Source organism: Propithecus coquereli, unplaced genomic scaffold (assembly GCF_000956105.1).
Source record: "Propithecus coquereli isolate 6110/MARCELLA unplaced genomic scaffold, Pcoq_1.0 Scaffold43, whole genome shotgun sequence".
Lineage (NCBI taxonomy): Eukaryota > Metazoa > Chordata > Mammalia > Primates > Indriidae > Propithecus > Propithecus coquereli.
In genome coordinates, this window is record NW_012150063.1 from 4099715 (window position 1) to 4118133 (window position 18419).

Consider the following 18419-nt stretch of genomic DNA (forward strand, 5'->3'; position numbering starts at 1 on the left):
GGGCCTAGTGGCGCATGCCTGTAGTCCCAGCTACTCGGGAGGCTGAGGCAGAAGGATTGCTTGAGCCCAGAAGTTTGAAGTTGCTGTGAGCTAGGATGACGCCACGGCACTCTAGCCAGGGCAACACAGTGAGACTCTGTCTCAAAAAAAAAAAAAAAAGAATTCTACTACAGCATGATATTGTAATAGGTTCTAAGTATTTCACTTTGCAGATGTATCATAATTTATTTATCCAATTGCCCATTTTCACCACAATGCATATCTTTGAAGATACGTCTTTGGATATAACTATGATTATTTCATAACACAGATTCATAGACGTGGAATTTCTGGGTCAAAGGGTTTCCACATTTTTAAGGCTTAAGCTTTCACAGGGCTGATGCACCAGAACTGGGTGAGTGGGTACAGATTCTTGACTGGCGGAGGATGTGGTGAAAGAGTATCTGAAGAAAAAGTTTTGGAGTAAATTGAGAGGAAGAGACTGAAGTTTTGGCCGCTGTAACTGGTCGAGTAGTCCAGGCCTGAGAGCCAGCAGATAAGGAAAGAGGAGATCAGGAGAGACATTGCCATGAAAAAAACGAGTGCGAGGTGAAGTGGCGGTAGAGTCAGAGGAGACAGAGAAGTCAGAGGTTCCAGCCCCACACCTGAGAGAAGAGGGAGACCAGAGCCTGCAGGGAGGAAACGCATCGAAACAGTTCATCCATTTGCTCAACAAATATTTACTGAGCTCCTGCTCTGTGCCAGGCAAGCGAGACAAAGTGTCTCCTTCCATGAGCTGACCTCCCAGAGAGGGAGAGGGACAATTTGAAAAGGTAAGCAAATAAATAAACAAGTTAATTTCGGGTAGTAACAGAAAACTAAAAGCAGGAGGCAGGGTGCAGTGCTAGAGATGTGGCACGGTTGGAGAAAGGATCGAGGCATGGAGCCTCACAGAGGGACAGCTCAGTGGCCTTTTGTCATCCTCATCTGCTTCCTGCAGGGGCCCGGGACCAAGTCTGGAGCTTCTGGCGGAGGGTGTGTGTGGGAAGGGGCTCATAGCTCCCTTCCTCCTGCAGAGGCTGTGAGGAACCGCTGCCTGGGCCTACTCAGAACCGCAGTGGGAGCCCAGGCCCCCGAGTGTCCTGGGAGGGCATCATCCTTCTATGCAGAGCACAAATAGGAGCCTCTTCTGGGCTGGCCCATGGCTTTTTGGACTGTCTATACAGTTTCAACAGCTCACTCAGAACAGCCCCTTCTCTCTGTCTAGCTTCCTTTTTCTTGGACTTGCCCCAATTTTGAATCAGCCGTCACCCTTGGGAACTCTCAGGATCGGCCTGCACTGGCCCTGAATAGGGAGCTTGTATTCCCTGCTCGCGGCAGTTCCTACGCCCAGACCCAAGGGATGTCTGTCCTGTTCTTCCCATTGCACTTGCTGCCAGGGAGCTGTGTGGACATGAAAGGATGCTCAACATCACTAGTCATTAGGGAAATGGAAGTCAAACCGCCACTTAACACCCATCGGGTTGGCAATCATGAAACAAACGAACAGAAAATAACAAGTGTTGGTGAGGAGCCTTGTATATTGCTGGTGGGAATGTAAAATGGTGCAGTAGTTATGGAAGATGATATGGTGATTCCTCAAAAAATCCAGCAATTCCACTTCGGGGAATTCACCCAAAAGAAATGAAAGCAGAGCCTTGAAGAGATAATTTGTACATGCACGTTCATGGCAGCACTATTCGCAGTAGCCAAAAGATGGAAGCAACCCAGGTGTCTATCAACAGGTGAGTGGAAAAACAAACTGTGGCATAAACATACGACAGAATGTTATTCAGCATTAAAAGGAAATGAAGTTTGGATACATGCTACAACATGGATGAAACTTGGAAACATTACACTAAGTGAAGTAAGCCAGTCACAGAGGACAAATAGTGTTATAATTCCTCTTATATGAAGTTCCTGGAGTAGACGAATTCATAGATATAGAAAGTGGGGTACTGATTGCCAGGGGCTGGGGGTGGGGGAAGAAACGGGCAGTTGGTGTTTAACGGCTTCAGAGTTTCAGTTGGGGAAGATAAAAAAGTTCTCGAAATGGATGGTGGTGACAGTTGCACAACAAAGTGAATATGCTTAATGCCACTGACATGTACACTTAAAAAGGGTTCAAATGGTCATTTTGTTATGTATGTTTTGAAACACACACACACACACACACACACACACACACACACACGGCTTTGTGAAGAAAAAGTCAAGGGTGGTGTTCTGTTCCCCAAAGAAGTGCAACTCCTCTAGAAATAAAACCTACCATGTCTGAGTCTTCAACATGTGCCAGGGACCTAAGTAAGCAATTTATATGTATTATTTTATTTTCTTCTCTCAACAACTCTGAGGTAGGTACTATCATTATCTGCACTGTACAGAGCAGGAAACTGAGGCACAAAGAGGTTAAGAGTGACTTGCCCAAAGTCGAGCATTGATAAGGTGCAGTCAGGACTGGAATCCGGGTGGTTGGCTTCGGAGTTTAATCTTTAGCCCTCAGGCTGCACCCTTTCTAATAAAAGACAAATACACTGGCTGAGCAGACAACACTTGGTTGGGACCTAAATGCAGGTTCTGAAAAATGTGAGCACCAGCAAGTCTGGCATTCATGGGACTTGGATAAGTCCTGTAGATTTTGCCCAGTTCTGGGTTCCTGCACCTTCCACGGGGATTTTTTTGAGCAGGGACGACGGTGGTTCCCTGCACTTTCCACAGCACACTGTAACATGCTGTCACTTCTTCCCGGTGCCCCCCCTTCTCTTAGAACCCACTGCCTTTGTGACATGAAAAATGTACTGTAACGAGTCTACTGGCTAATTAATTAAAGGGAAAAAAAATCCCAATTTTCAAATATGAAATGATTAATTACGTAAGCATTAACGCCTCCACACACTCAGAATGGCACGTCTTCAGTTTAAACTTTTGTAGCACATTATTTTCTGCTGATGTGTGTGTTTTTTGCCCATACAAGGCTGATTTCTCATATACTCCAGTCCATTTCACAGCAAATGGCCCCAAATGGTGTTTATCCTGCTCATTAGGGTCATGTATCAATGCAGCAGGCCTGGCTGAGCTGCCTGTCCAGACCTGCAGAGCCTGGTCTGGTGTCTGCTTTCGGCACCTCCAGCTGCCTGGGACATCCTGCCCCTGCCCTGCCACTTAGGGCTGGGCTGCTGCAGGGTGAGTCCTTGGTGTTTTTCACAAGACCAGGGCAGAGCTCTGACTTCAGAGAGTGCTGCTGTGGTGTGCTCACGCTTTGTGGATTTTTAAAGACTTATCATTTGGCTCAGACATGTGGCTCGCAGCTGCTGGCTTACTGGACCTTTTAGTTGTGTGTTTTTAACCCGGAGAGCCTCATGCCCCTCTTCCTCCCCTGCTGCCAAGCACTTGGCCTGCTGCTGCCAGCCTGTGCCCTGCTTGAGACCTCTTTGTTCTCCCTTACCTGTGTCCTCTCTGCTTGACCTTTGCCCCTTGCAAGGGGTGAGGCCAGGGATTCAGGGCCTGCTCCACAGGGGCAGCTGTGTGCCACCGCTTCCCTGGTGCCCATTGTCTGTGGGCAGAGGCCACTTCATTCAGGGGATTTGCCCAGGCCTAGGGTGACACTCACATCCACCGACGTGAGCTGGTTGAACAGCAGTCAGCCGCACGTGAAACGTTTCTCAGAGGATTAAGTTGCCGCTTTACAAAGAGAAATGTTGAAATGCAGTGAACTGTTGGATGGAGTGCTTGTCTAAATTAGGGTGGGAAACCTGACCTGTCATTAGCAATAGAAGAACTTGCTTTTGCCTCTGGCTATACAAATCATAGCCCGACGTTAGAAGTGTGGCTAGAAGATGCAGATATTAATGCCGGCCACGTGATGAGAATGACATTTCTATTTTCCAGAAGCATAAAGTGGTCTTTTCCCTACTGAAATTGTGAAAAAGAGATGCTATTATGATTCAACATTTAGACAGGAATTAACGTACTTTTTAATATAAATTGAAATTATTATTTTACTCCTGTGGCCTGAATTCATTAGCAAATGAGTTGGATTTCCTTCTTGGGAGACTTGGACAAATAGGGAGGTTGCTTTTAAGTCTACTTTCTCCTTCACACCTTCATCCCCTTAAACCTGTGTTACCCAGGATAGCCACTAGCTGTATGTGGCTATCTAAATTAAAATTAAAATGAAATAAAATTAAAAATTAAGTTCTTCTGTTGCACTAGCCACATTCCAAGTGCTCTACAGCCTCATGCGGACAGCGGCTAGTGTACTGGCCAGCATAGACAAAGAACATTACCCTGATCACAGAACATTCTATCGGATTGCAACGTGGTAATATTTATTGAATAACATTTTTGTATCCTGTAAGGAATTTAAATAACAGACCCCACCACCAATGCTCCAGTTACAGAATTACATGAAGTTGTTTCTTTCCTGTGCGGCCCTTCTTAGAAATGAAAAGTTCCCCATGATTTTCTAAATCGGAGAAGTCTGGAAGCCCAGGAGAGGGTATAAATGTCCGACAGCAGCAGAGCCATATCTGGCCTCCTCCTGCCAACTGCCTTGCTGTTCCAGGGCCACTGCTGCCTCCCCGCTCCTAACTGCCCTGTGATCCATTCGCCCAGATCCTTCTGCACCTGATTTCACCCATTTTCCCTGGGGACCATCCCATTATTGGCAGGACAGCACCAAAGTGGCTAAAACTTGGCCGGGCAGCCTGCAGAGCCCAGCCCCATATGGGTGTAGTAGCCATGCTCCATTTGTGCCCATGAGGGGCGTTAAGTAGTTCCAGGCCTCCTGTGGCCTATCAGGCAACCTGTGGCTTCATCAAGGGAGTTTAAAGGGAAGAGATTCCTTCCCTACAATATTTGCAATCAATATAAAAATAGGTTTGGTCTTTTTTCGCTTTGTTTTTAATTGAGGCACAAAATCCTCACCAAGAGTTGTTCTCCCTGCATCATTTAACTTAGAATCCTACTGGGCTGCTCACCCTGCAGCTTGCAGGATAAATGGCACTTTTACAACCCACCGGAAATTAAGCGCTAGCTGATTGACAGCATTACAGCTCTCTTGCAAGAGTCTGTGCCCCCACACCCCCTCTCCCCTCAGTTTTCTAATTTGATCAGCTCCTGGAGTGTGCTTGGCTGGGGACAGACAGCCCCTGGCAGTCCCAGAGCCTGAAGAAAGTAGGCCTTTCTTCAACTTAAGATCTTGTCCTAGACCTGAATGTTGGCTGGACAGGCTTTCAGATCAAAAAGCAAAGTACCTCTTGTGGAAACTCCTAAGAATGTCCCAGGGAGGGCATGATTTGGAGGCCCATGACACCCAGTGGGCCTCCTAGGCCTTCTGCAGGACCAGCCCTGGCCTTGCTGGGGAAGTCTCCTTGGAACCTGGCTGTGTTGTGGGTAAAGTCTGAAAAGCCCTCCTCTGGATAAAAGCCCTATGTAAATGCAGTCTCTTTAGCCTATTGAAAAGCAGTAATACCCCATTGTTTCTGGAGCAATTCTTTGTAATTAGAGCAAGCAGAGAAGAAATTATCATGGAACTGAGTTATTAGATCCATTCCATGGAACATTTTTTAGAAACCAAGCTCATTTGCCACAGAGAAAATTTAATGCAATCTCTCCCTCTTTTAAAGCACCTGATGCCACCATGTTCCGCTTCCAGCAGCAAGCCTGATGCCAAAAACAGGGGCACATGCCGGTGACATGCCACAGAGAATGTGGCTGGGGTATGTGCCAGGCAGGACAATGAGGAGGAGCCAAAAACAACAGGAGAAAAAACAATAAAGTGAGACCCACCCAGATGGTAAACACAGCACCAGAGCTAACACACAAACCCCTTCTAGGGGCGGAGGAGGGAGCGGCTGGGCAGGTCGGTTTGGGAGGTGGACGGAAACTGCTGGGGGTCCAGGAAGCCTGGGGTACTAACTGGAGTTTATTATCACCATGATAAGTCTAGGAGCCACCATTTTCTGGATGCCTGCTATGTGCCAAGGTTGGGGCTTTTCAGAGAAGAGGAGGGATAGGATTTGGCAAAACCCTACTCCATCCTGTCCCCCTAGCCACTACTATTAGTAATAGCAGTAACTGCTACAGTTTAATGAGTGTTTACAATATGCTAGGCACTCACAAAGTAGATATTATTCCCATTTTATAGATCAAGAAACTGAGGCTCAGTGAAGTAAAGAATCTTGTGGCATAAGCCACTAATTAAATACTGATGATAATTAGCATCACAAGAACTTTCAGTTCACTGGGTTAACAAGGTCCTCATAGCACAATGATGGAAAAAGACAAGTGATTTTTATGATTTAGGAGCTGTTGTTTTGAACTTTCTAAACAAAATACAATGTTCAGATTCAATTGTTACTTGTGTTATTCATATTATTAAATCATTTATTTTGACTGAGTAAACGGAATTGGTTTAGAGAGACACTTAATGTAACCTATTCTTTAAATCTGCAGAGATTTCTGTGATGCTCTTGATGTTTCTTTTTAGTGGGTTTGGGAGAGCTGGGGACAGGAAGGAAGGTGGGGTGTTAAAAGGCAAACATAGAAAAGATTCTTCATAAAAAAAGAAAACACGTCTAGAAATGATTGCTCCATAAACAAAACACGAGTGCACACAGCAATTTCATGTTCTTGTTCCACCCACTCGGTTGTTCTTAATGATTCAAGAACAGAACTGCCTGGGCAGATTTACAGGCTCCACGTTCCTGACATCTGTGCCGAAACAACGCAGTGTGTGTTTGCGGAGTGCTTGCCTCTACTCGGGGGGATAAAACACAAACACCTTGATTTGATTTTTACCTTTTCCATGGCTTAGATTATAATAGATGCAGTCATTCTCTGATGAGCATCTGTGGGCTGCCATGAGGATATAGAAGTGCCAGGGAAGAGGACGGGGTAGCCTTGCAGTTTGGGGGCGGAAAAGATGTGAGGATCACACGATGAAACGCCAAGCCTGTCTTCCTTCCATTCTCCCCGCTGTCAGAAAGCCAGCTTCAGCAATAGTCTTTTGTTGAGACCTTTGGGTTATTTGGAATGGCTCGTTAGCACATTTCTCTCCTGGGCCAGAGTACCGGTGGAGCGGGTGGGGGGTCCGTGGAGGGCACAGCCATGCCAAGGGCCCCAGACTTGGGCTTTTTCTCAATTGTAGTTTTGGAAATGTCATACTCTCTCCCATTCCCTTTTCTTTTAAGGGGGAGATTTGCCTTCCATTAGATATATTCTGCAGATTTATAACTTCCTCCTAGCCTTTTTTTCATGGCCTTTGTTTCCTAGACTATACATTGGTCCATTTCTTGCAGGCTGATTTCCCCAGCCCTCTTTCCCAAGTCAGCCGTTTTAGAATCACCTGGCAAGCTGTGCCCCGGGCACTAGTGAACACATGCTGATACCTTTGCTAACTAGTAGTACACAGATAATCCTGTGATTTAGAGCCTTCATTTCACTTCTGAGATCCAGAATGGGGAAGTAACTTGCCCAAGGTAACTGTGCTTGTCAGTAAAAAGAGCTGGGATTCGAACCTAGGTTGGTTAGTATGGCCTATGCAGCTGTCACCCTCCTCAGAAAGTCATCATAGGGCCGAGGCTTTGTTTCTATGTAGCAGCATGAAAGGAATGCCACATTTCCACCATTTAAGAGTCTGAGAAGGAAGGAGAAGCAAGTTAATTATGGATTTAGCATTTGGAAGTGATCTGATTTTTGAGTTTCAATGCCAGTGCTAAAAGATCAGCTGTTATTTTAATGGGACACCAGATTCCTCACTTTGGCCCTCAGGCTTTCAACATAGATTCTTTATCTTTGGTGGCTGTTTTCACACCGGGATCCAATCCACCTGACAGCTCTGGTCTGGCTGTCCCATGACCTTAACTAACATTTACTACTCTGGGGGGGAAGGAGAAAGGAAGAGAGAAAAGCAAAAGAGAGAAAGGGGTGGGGGCTGAGGAAATGGAAAGATTTTTAGGTTACAATTTTTATCACAACCAGCTAATTTTACACGAACACAAACTCCAATAAACTTAAAATTGTAATGCTTCATTCACATCATGCTAAATTAATTTTTGGTTAAATCAGTGACTATAGATCCAGTTTTATTATTTTTATACAATATTATTTCCCTATAGACTTCCAGATATTTACATATTTTCTTTAAGCCTTTTCAGCACATATCATCTTATTTAATCTTTGCAGTTACCCTGTTAAGTTGAATTTTTTAATTCTGTGGCCAAGAGAGGTTAAGGGACTAGCCAAAGGTCACAAATCTAGTGCAGGGTTGGAATCTGGACATACTGACTTTCGATGGCTATAGAGCACCTATGTTTCGATATTGAATAGATCCAGGTAGATTTTTCTACAGACAAAACGTTTTACTACCTCAAAGGAAAATGATCCATCGGCATTTCTGAGACCCAGGTGTGTGGCTCTTCAGCGCCTTTTCCACTGGGTCATCAATTTCCACGGCTGTCAGGGCACTCATGTAAATAACTACCCAGAGTGGTTGTTCATTTCTTACAGCAATGTGTGGAGGTGATGTTCATTTGTTCTCATTTGTTCATTCATTCATTCTTTTCTCCAACAGCCCATGAAGAAGAACCACTATAGTGTTAGCTGTAATGGGCAGAATGGCCTTCAAGTCACCCTCCCTGTGGCCTAGCACTTGGAGATGGTCACTTAGTAGGTCCTCACATCTATATGGGGGTGATTAAAGAATATTCTAAGTTAACCGGTAGTTTGGGGTATAAGTACATGCAAACATTTTAAAAATTTTAATTTTTGTCTTTTGGGGACTCTGTGTTATTTGCGTGTGTGAATATTGGCTTTTAGAAGTCATACATGCTCACTGTGGAATATTTCAACACTATAGACATATGTGATGCAGACAGTGGGAATCCAGTGATTAGGAACCACCCTTGTCCTCAAAACTGGAGAAGGCTACTGCTAATCCTTTTACTGTATGCATAGGACAACATGGTATGTACTGTATTTTTATAGATGATGTCAATGTAAAATAGCATGAATCTTGTTCTGAATGTCAACTTTTTTCTTTGCATAATTAAGTGTATTTAAAATGATTTAAAATAAATTATGAGTCATATCTCAGCCTTTCTTAACCAGTGGAATGAAATGTGATGTGTCAAATTTGAGTTAAATCCATATTCTCTGTGGATGTGCTTTTGACTTGCACAAAACGAAAAGCAGGCAGGCAAAAGTGAGACAGTTTCACACACTGTATTGACATTCAACAATGAGAAGGTCAGAGTAGGGAGTTGATGTCAATATGTTCATCCTGAACTGCAATAAAGCTGTCCCGGCAACTGCAATCCCAGCTGCCATCTCCCCTCCTTTGGGCAAGCAATGCAGAACTCAGACCCTCAAATCTTTTGCTGTAAAAACACCATGCTTTAACAAAGGGTTGGTTTTCAATATCAATATAATCTAGATTTCAAGTTTTAAAGACAAACTTAAAATTTCCACACCAGATACAACTTTATTTATCAAAAACAGGAAGAGATGACACCTGAGATTTCTGCCACATGAAAATTATAATTGCACGACTCATCATTCTGAGTATTATAAAGTGAGTTTAGCTCTCCATTTTGTTTTTAAATATTTTATTAATACTTGGGATGCTTTTCTTGAGGGTATCACTAGCAGTTTTAAATGTTGGGAAAATGTATTTCCTCTACCTCCTTTTTTTGCCAAAGAGAGAGTAGACACAAGTCACAAAAAAAATGGTAACACTTCACTGTAACACTGTGCTATATATATTCCATTTTCTATCAGGGAAACTACCTTAGAATGGGCAAAATCCACGTGCATAATCATCCTCCCACAGATTAAAAATGTTCTTCAGTTTGTAGATTTGGCAGCAAAGAAACAGTAAAGTGGGGGAAAGCAGGGCTTTTTAGGGCCTATGTCCTGGAGACACTTTTCCTATGGTAAATGAGCCCAGAACCAATGTTCATTACTGATATTTCTGCTCCCAACTGGTGACACCAAAGCCTGGTGACAAATGAGCCCTCCTGAAGACAGGAAAGGATTGAAGGAATCAGAAGGAGGAGTCCACAATGACCTCAGCCACCACAGGGCCTACATATTTTAAATCTCCCAGACCTACTAACTGTCTTGCTAAAATGTCAATTTAGGGAAAAGTAGAGAATTTAAAAAATTAAGAAACTGTTTCACAAGGCAGTTCCTATCTATATTCAGTATAACCCAATTTAAAATTTATATTGGTTTTTCCATCCGTTCCCTGAGTGCTTTCACAGAGTGGCCTGCCAGAGGCCATTAGCACACAGCCTCGTAAATGGAGAAGCAGCAGCATTCTGATTCACCTGGAGCCAGACTGGCACTTGCACTCATTTGGGGATTGGCAAGCTTTTCTACACTGAGTTGCGGTCACTTTCCCTCAGATAGGACCTGGGGAGCAACCTGAAGGGATTACAATAAAAAAAATTCACATCTTTGATGTTAGGTGGGATATGCAAATTCGAATGAGAATAGGGTGCCTTAGCACTGTCAGAGTGTGCTGCGTTTTATTTGGGAAATGAGACAAAATCTTCCCATGATCAGCCACTCCATGTGACATCCCAACCCACACTCTGCTACTGACATTTTATCTCCCACTGAACAGCCCGGCTGTTGTAACATTTTCAGGATTCTTAATTTATGTCTTGCAGGATCTAAAATCAGATGGCAGGAACTTTAAGAAAATAACCAGTGTTGACAGGCACTTTATACCTCAAGAAGCTGGTACACCTTAGTTCTGCTAAACGTTGGGGAACATGCTCTACTTTCTGCTTCCAAAACATGTTCAGAAGACAGTGGGGTGGAGACAGGTAGCTGTCCTAAATGATTTCATTTCTCTTTTCGATCTAAACTCTATGAAAGACTTTTCCTTCCACTCAGTATTTGCTAGTAAGTTCATTCCCCTTTCTTGGTATGAAGGATTCCAGTTTTTAATTAGTTTAGGTTAGAGTAAGCAAGAAAAATTTATGGTAACTGAGAATCTTATATACAGCCAACAACTATGAAAAAGGGAAACGACCCAAAGGTAAGATCACCAACTTAACATAGTGTAAGCTTTGTAACTTACTGAACTGTTGATTCTCAGAACACTAGTCAGGAAAGATATGATGATGATTATGATTCCTACCTCACAGAATTGGCAAGTGAGGCTCAGAAAACGGAAATAAATAACTAGTCCCAAATCACTCAGCCTTGGAGAAATTGGGACTCAAACCCAAATCGTATGTTCTTTCCATTATATCACAATGCTGCTTTGTAAAAGCAGCAACTTTGGATTGGCTTATATGAATCTGCTGACACCTCTACTCTCCAAGGTATGGCAGTGATGAATACTTGGAGGTGTTGGGGTTAGACTTGCCAAAGACAGGATGCTGGTGTACACACTCATTCTGGAGTGCTCAGCCTTGATTCCCCTCTTCTCAGAATGGATTTATATCTATTTATCTGTAATACAGTGCTTAAGAGTACAGACTCTAAAAAAAAAGAGTACAGACTCTTGAGCCAGATGACTAGCTCTGCTGCTAATCGCTGAGCTGAGCAAGTTACTTAGCCTCTCTGGGCCTTATTTTCCTGTACTGTAAAATGGAGATGATAATAGTACCTACCTCATAGGATTGTTGTGAAGATTAAGTGAGTTTATAGAAAATGTTATATAAAGGTTAGTTACTATCATCTGTCAGTTTGCCACATGGTTTCATAAATGCATTACAAATGCATCTATAACATGTTTGTGAAAATCTATGCTTAGATGACAGTACCTTGCACATAGTGGAGCCTTAAAAGACATCTTTAAATTTACCTGAAATGAATACTAGAACTAAAAGTGGTAGTCCCAGATCTTTCAGGTTCAAGGTCCTGATTTTGCAAGTGTTTCTAGTCACCTCCCCCCACCTCATTTATCTCAAAAAGCAGAGGACAGAAAAGGATGAGTAACCACTTCCTGTAGAACTCAGATAAGAGTGAAAACCAATTCTTAGAAACCGTGCAACATTTACATCCTGGTGCCTGAAGTTTAGGTCACTATGTGTATTTCCTCTGCACAAAGCCCAGGAGGCTACTTTCATATTATTGGGGCGAAACCCACAACAGCCCTCGGTACTAAAGAGGCGGTGCTTCCAAATTTTCTTATTTGCTCCCAGTCCCAGGTTGCCAGGGGTAGCCTGGCGACCGGTCCATACTCCTGGGTACACTGAGTAAGTGTGTTTCAAGAGGTGATCAAGGTGGGGAGAAAAGAAATGATACTACCAGCAAGTAAAGTTTGATAAAGGAAGAAAAGCCCTCAAACCAACGACCACGTCGCTACCCCGCGGGACCGGCTCTCTCTGCCTGGAAAGTTGTCACCCGGCCCCAGCCTCAACCCAGCCCCGCCCCTTCTCGCCCCTCCCACCGTAAGCCCCGCCCAGAGCCCGTCCCACCTGCCCGCAATGCCTCAGCCGCCGAGTTTAGTCCGCGGGGCGCTTGCGCGTTCCTTGAGGCGTCGTGGCACTGCCCAAATACAAATGGGGGAAAGAAGGAACTTCATATTTTCCAAAGACCCCGCTAGAGCGGCTTTCTGTACTTAGAGCTAGTTTTGTATTTTAAGGTCCTGAGAAATCGGCTTCTGGTTCCCCGATGTGGCGTCAGAGTACATGTTTTAAATCAGGCAATCTTCAGGCAGCCCAGCTCCTGGAGCAGGGTCCTTGCGCTGAGCCTTGGGACCACAACCGGGGAGGCGGGGTCCTTTTCTGGGGCGGTCGCGCAGGTAGCGGACGCGAAAAGTCGGACTCCGAGAGTCATGTACTACAAGTTTAGTGGCTTCACGCAGAAGTTGGTGGGAGCATGGGCTTCGGACGCCTATAGTCCGCAGGTACGGGTCGCGCCGTGCCAGCTTGGACGGGAGGAGTGGCTGCCCGAGCTCCCACGCCGGGCAGTCGCGGCATTGGAGCCCGGAGAGGCTTCTGCCTGCAGCTCAGTTGGTTTCGGTTCGCCTCGCACCTCCCGCCGCCTCTCCACACCAGCTCACTGTGGTCATCGAGACTCCTCTTTGTGTAGTTGCTCTCTTGGCGGGACTGGCCCAGCATGGAAGTTCGGTCTGGCTTTCTGTAGGGGTCAAGGTGACCCCCGGGATCGTTGCTTGTCTAAGAGGGATGGCTCGTGGGGTCTGTGGGGCCCAGAAAGTGACCCATCTTGAGTCCGAGATTTGGCTCTTTCCTTCTTTCTTTGAAGAGGTCCGGCTTTCGGCCTCTTCAGCGTCCCTTTGTCACCCCCTGCCACAGCCCCAAAGTCAGCCTTACCTAAGCACGAGATTGGAGAGCGGGGATGACGGCACCTGCGGAAGTCATGGGGTGGGAGGGGCTGTATGATCCGGATTGGGAGACTTAACGGGTTCCTTCAAATGTCCGGGGAGCCTGGGAAGTTACCTGCAACAAGGTTATACTTTCCCAACTGTAAAATGGTTGACAGATGCCTATTTTTTGGGTGGTCTGAAAAGTATTCCGATTTCACTCAGATTCTACCAATTGGAGTCTTTTTTTTCTTTTTTATTTCAGCATATTATGGGGGTACGAATGTTTAGGTTACGTATATTGCCCTTGCCCCACCCAAGTCAGAGCTTCAAGCGTGTCCATCCCCCAGACGGTGCGCACCGCACCCATTAGGTGTGTATATACCCATCTCCTTCTCCCCTCTCCTATCTGCCCGACACCCAATGAATGTTACTACTATATGTGCACTTAAGTGCTGATCAGTTAAAACCAATTTGATGGTTAGTACATGTGGTGCTTGTTTTTCCATTCTTGGGATACTTCACTTAGTAGAATGGATTCCAGCTCTATCCAGGATAATACAAGAGGTGCTAGATCACCATTGTTTTTTGTGGCTATAGAACTCCATGGTATACAATCTCTAGCTTGTGTGTTGTAAAGATGGGGGATTTTAGAGCCTCAGAGAAATTTGGGCTCCAAACTTGGCTTTTGCTGCGTTAATTGTGTAACCTTGGCTAAGTTAATTTATCATGAGCTTAGTTTCATTCAGGGCAGCTTCAGTACAGATTAAATGAGGTATGTGTCAAGTGACTAGCAGTTTTGGCAGGTAATTGGTTCTGGATGAGTGTTAGTTATTCTCCGTAAGCCGAGTGTGAGGTAACATCGTAATCATCTCTCATCCTCACAGAGTAGTGTGGGCGGGATCAATGAGATGCAGCTGGACTAGATTAGTAAGCCGCCCAGGTGGGCTCCATTATTGTTGTCTCCATTTTCTGTGGGACACTGCACCTTGCTCAAGGGGAAGATGTTTAAGAATGATTTCAATCTAGGATAAGGAGGGCAAGTTTTTTTCAGGTGTGGGGATGGGGAAGAAGAATTTAGGGTTTGTAAGTGTTGAGCTTGTGTTGACGTGTCATGCCTAGTAGCAGCTGGGTTTTAGATACAGTTTAATAGAGAGATGTGGTCATCTTCAGCCCATAGGTGGTGGTAGAGTCTGGTGGAGCGATCACACAGGGAGTATATAGGAAGAAATGTGGGACCATAATTACTTTATAGAAACATGAAGGGAGGATGGAGAAGGAAAATTTATCAAAAGAATAGTCCAGGATTAGAGGGAAACCAGCGTGGTGTCTTTGAAACCAAATTGTTTATGAGTTGTAAGGAAGGAATTGAAGGAATTGTCAGCAGTGTTACAGTAATTTCTTTTATAGGTTATGTGGGAAAACAGCCATTTCTATAATATCTGCTTCTATACACTTTATTTTTCAGTGCATGGATCTTAAATGCTACAGTTTGATGAGTTTTGAAAAACACATGCATTGTGTGACTCCTACCCCTATCAGTGTACAGAACATTACATCATCCCTAGGAAGTTTCCCTTCTACCCTGTCAATCCCTGTCCACCTTCCTATTCTGACTTCTGTCACTGTAGATAGTTTTGCCTATTTTTGAGCTTCATGTAAATGAAACCACACAGTGTGGACTCTTCTCTGTAAGGCTTCTTTTTCTATATATAGTATTTTTGAGGTTCATCCATGGTACGTGTACCCATAGTTAGTCCCTTTTATTGCTCTGTAGGGTTTAATTGTATGATTATATCACAATTTATCTATTCTGGTGTGGTAGTTGTAGATGATTATTAGCATAATCTAGGTTTTGTTGCCTAGTAAGGAAAAAATAAAATTTTGGTCTAAAAACTGACATATTGGAATAAAACTGGCACTCAGAGTAGAGATTACCTTGACATGTGTTTGATATAGACAGGGCTTTCAGATTTCTAGCACCTTTTGAATTGTGTTTCTCTTGAGAATTCAAACTTCTTAGTTAACTTAAAGATTGCTTAAGTTATGTTGAAAGAAGTGATATTGTGTGGGCTTTATATGAATTGTAAATTTCAGAGACATTGTGACAGGCACCCTTTCAACTAGGTGCTTTGACTTTCATATTAATAATTAGGAGTACTTCAACTTTTCCTTTCTTGGCAACATTAGCACACTGTAAAATGAAGATGTTTGTAACTTTCAGTATTAAGTGAATAACCTAACATGCATTAAATAACCTAATATGGAAAAGCTGGTTCTGTAATAATAGCACAAGTAGAGATTTATAAGTCAACTTGATGGCAAATAGTTGTTTGGAGAGTATTTTCCAGTGGTTGATTGAAAAGCATTTTTCTAACCTTTCTGTGTCCTGTATCAAAAATAAATTGAGGCCAATAAGCACATGAAAAGATGCTTACCAGGCTGGGTGAGGTGGCTCATGCCTGTAATCCTGGCACTCTGGGAGGCTGAGGTGGGAGGATTGCTTGAGCTCAGGAGTTCAAGACCAGTCTGAGCAAGAGTGAGACCCTGGCTCTACTAAAAATAGAAATATTAGCTGGGTGTCACGATGCGCGCGTATAATCCCAGCCACTTGGGAGGCTGAGGCAGGAGGATCGCTTGAGCTCAGGAGTTGGAGATTGCAGTGAGCTATGATGATGCCACTGCGCTCTACCCAGGGCACAGAGCCAGACTCTGTCTCAAAAAAAAAAAAAAAAAGATGCTTACTATCTTTAGTCATTAGGGAAAAGCAAAGCAAAACTACGGTGAGATACCGTTACTCATCTGCCAGAATGGAATGCCTGTACTCAAAAAGACAAATATTGGTGAAGATGTAGAGAAACTGGAACCCTATTACATACATTTCTGGTGGGAATGCAAAGTAGTGCAGCCACTTCAGAAAACTAAGTTTGTTAAAAAGGGAAACATTACTTTACTATAGTAAAGTTCAGCAGTTCTTCTCCTAGTTAAGATGGCAGAACGATAGTCTAGATAAAGGGACCTGTGATACGGAGGAAGGTCGGGGAGCTGGAGGAGAATCATGGAACAGGTTAAGTTTGAGTGTGGAGGACCGAGATAGATCAGGAAGGGCCTAGGATAGTAGGACTTAATTTTGTGAGAAATGAGTACAAAGTTACAGAGCAACTTGATGCAGAAAGCTTTGGCAGAGTTTGTCCTCTCCAGTGAGAGAGATTTTGGGGACCAGGAAGGACTCCAGGATGACAGGCGAATGGGAGAGTGGTGGTGCTTTTCACAGAGACAGGGACTTCCTGAGTGAGCCTGTGAGTGAATTTTGGACATGCCAAGTATCAGGTATCCGAGGGACTTGGAAATGATGATATCTAGCTTGCAGTTAGAAATGACTTGAATCATTGCAGATTGAAACTGGTTTCCAGTTCTAAATCAGAGTGAAAGGGGTCCTAGGTTTCTGTCCTTTAAAAATTAAAATTGTGGGAGATAATTCTGTTCTTTTTCCACCCTCCTCCCCAAACCTAAGAGGTAGAAGAAAAGGAAAACTTTGGGGCAGTCAATCAATTTTGGAGGTAGGAGAGTCAATATTAAAAAGTAAAGTCTGATTTTTACTTGATCTGTGGTCCACTTATTTTAAGAACAGCTTTCAGTTGTTCTCTCCTTGCTTTGGGAGGTGTGGAGTCTCGGCCATCAAGTGCTGATTTATGTAACTTTGGTTCTGAAATGTTCAGGTCTACGTTGTGTGGAAGCTGTAGCCTTCCTTAGCTTATTTGTATGTTCAACAAATATTACTGAATGCGCTCTCTATGCCAGTTGCTTTTCTAAGTCTTGGGAAGTAAGAGCAGCGAACAAAACATGTCAAAATCCTGTGCTCATGGGGCTTCCATTCTAGTTGGGAGAGACACACTAAACAAAGTAGAATATAGATGGTATATATAGTGTTAGATGGTAGTAAGTGCTGTGGAGAAAAATAAGGCAGGAAAGGGGGATAGGTTGTTAGTAGGGTAAGCGGGAGGACATGCATTTTTAAAAAGGGTGGTCAGAAAAGTCTCACTGAGAGGGTGACATATGGACAAAGACCTGACAAAGGTAAGAAAGAGTGCAAGCCATGTGGATACCTGGAGAAGAGCATTCTAGGCAGAGGGAACATACCTGTGTCTGGAGGTTTAAAGAGCTGGTTCAGTGGGCTGGGGAGGAGGAAGGGAATGAAATCAGGGTGAAGAGGGGGATGCATCTAGTAGAACCCCGAAAACCACTGTAAGAACTTTGGGTGTTGCTCGGTGAGATAGGAGGCCGTTGGGAGGGTTTGAGCTCAGTTGCAGCATTCTCTGTTTTAATACAATCACTGACTGTTGTATTAAGAGTAGACTGCAGGGCACCCAGCAAGGGTGGAAGTGGGGAGACCAGCTGGGAGGGCTGTCGTAAAAATCCAGGGGCTTGGGCTAGAGTGTGGATTGGTGGAGATAGGTGAGAAGTGGTCAGATTCTGAATATATTTTGAAGGTAGAGCCAAAAGGATTTGCAGTGTGTGTGTGAGAGATGTCAAGAATAATTCCAAGGTTTGGCCCGAGTACCTGGAAGGATGGCATTGTAATTTATTGAGATGGGGAGGGACATATCTGAGGCTCACGATTCCGGGTTGGGGCAGCCGCAGTCCTGGAATAGGCACAGGTGAAAGAGATTTATTCTGGATCCCTTCCTATAAATAAAGCTGCTTGGTCAAGTCCACTCTTGAGAAGCCTAGTGCTGGTGATCTAGTTGCCTTGAAACATTGGAATGTTGACTACTTTTAAATAGTTTGGAGGTTTAACACATTAACTGCCACGGGAGTTGTATTTAACTCACACTAGTTTTGAGCCCAGGATCTCGTGCCTCCTTAAGCATGTGTAACTCTCACATGTCTCTTTACCTTGGGAGCCGTGTGGTGAGCAGGCAACTCATGTGGCCATGTTGTAGCATACATGCTATGTGACGGGTGGCCCCCTGGGCAAAACCCTGAAGTTGGTATTTGAAAATCTTACTTGTTGATATTGTTACAATTAATATTGACAATTTAATTGTCTATAACTCACACACAGAAAAAAATAACAAATTTTTCATTAAATTAGAAAGGATTGTTTTGTTTT

General features: G+C 44.0%; 1 protein-coding gene across 1 annotated transcript in view; it reads left to right on the forward strand.

Annotated features, from left to right (window-relative positions):
* Positions 1-12752: 12752 nt before the first annotated feature.
* The window catches only part of LOC105817990 (cytochrome c oxidase subunit 7A-related protein, mitochondrial), a 15759-nt gene continuing 10092 nt past the window's right edge, over positions 12753-18419 (forward strand). Inside the window, exon 1 of the mRNA XM_012653842.1 lies at positions 12753-12889. Within this exon, the coding sequence (XP_012509296.1) occupies positions 12818-12889 (72 nt within the window). The 5' untranslated portion in view covers positions 12753-12817. The remainder of the gene's footprint in view (positions 12890-18419) is intronic.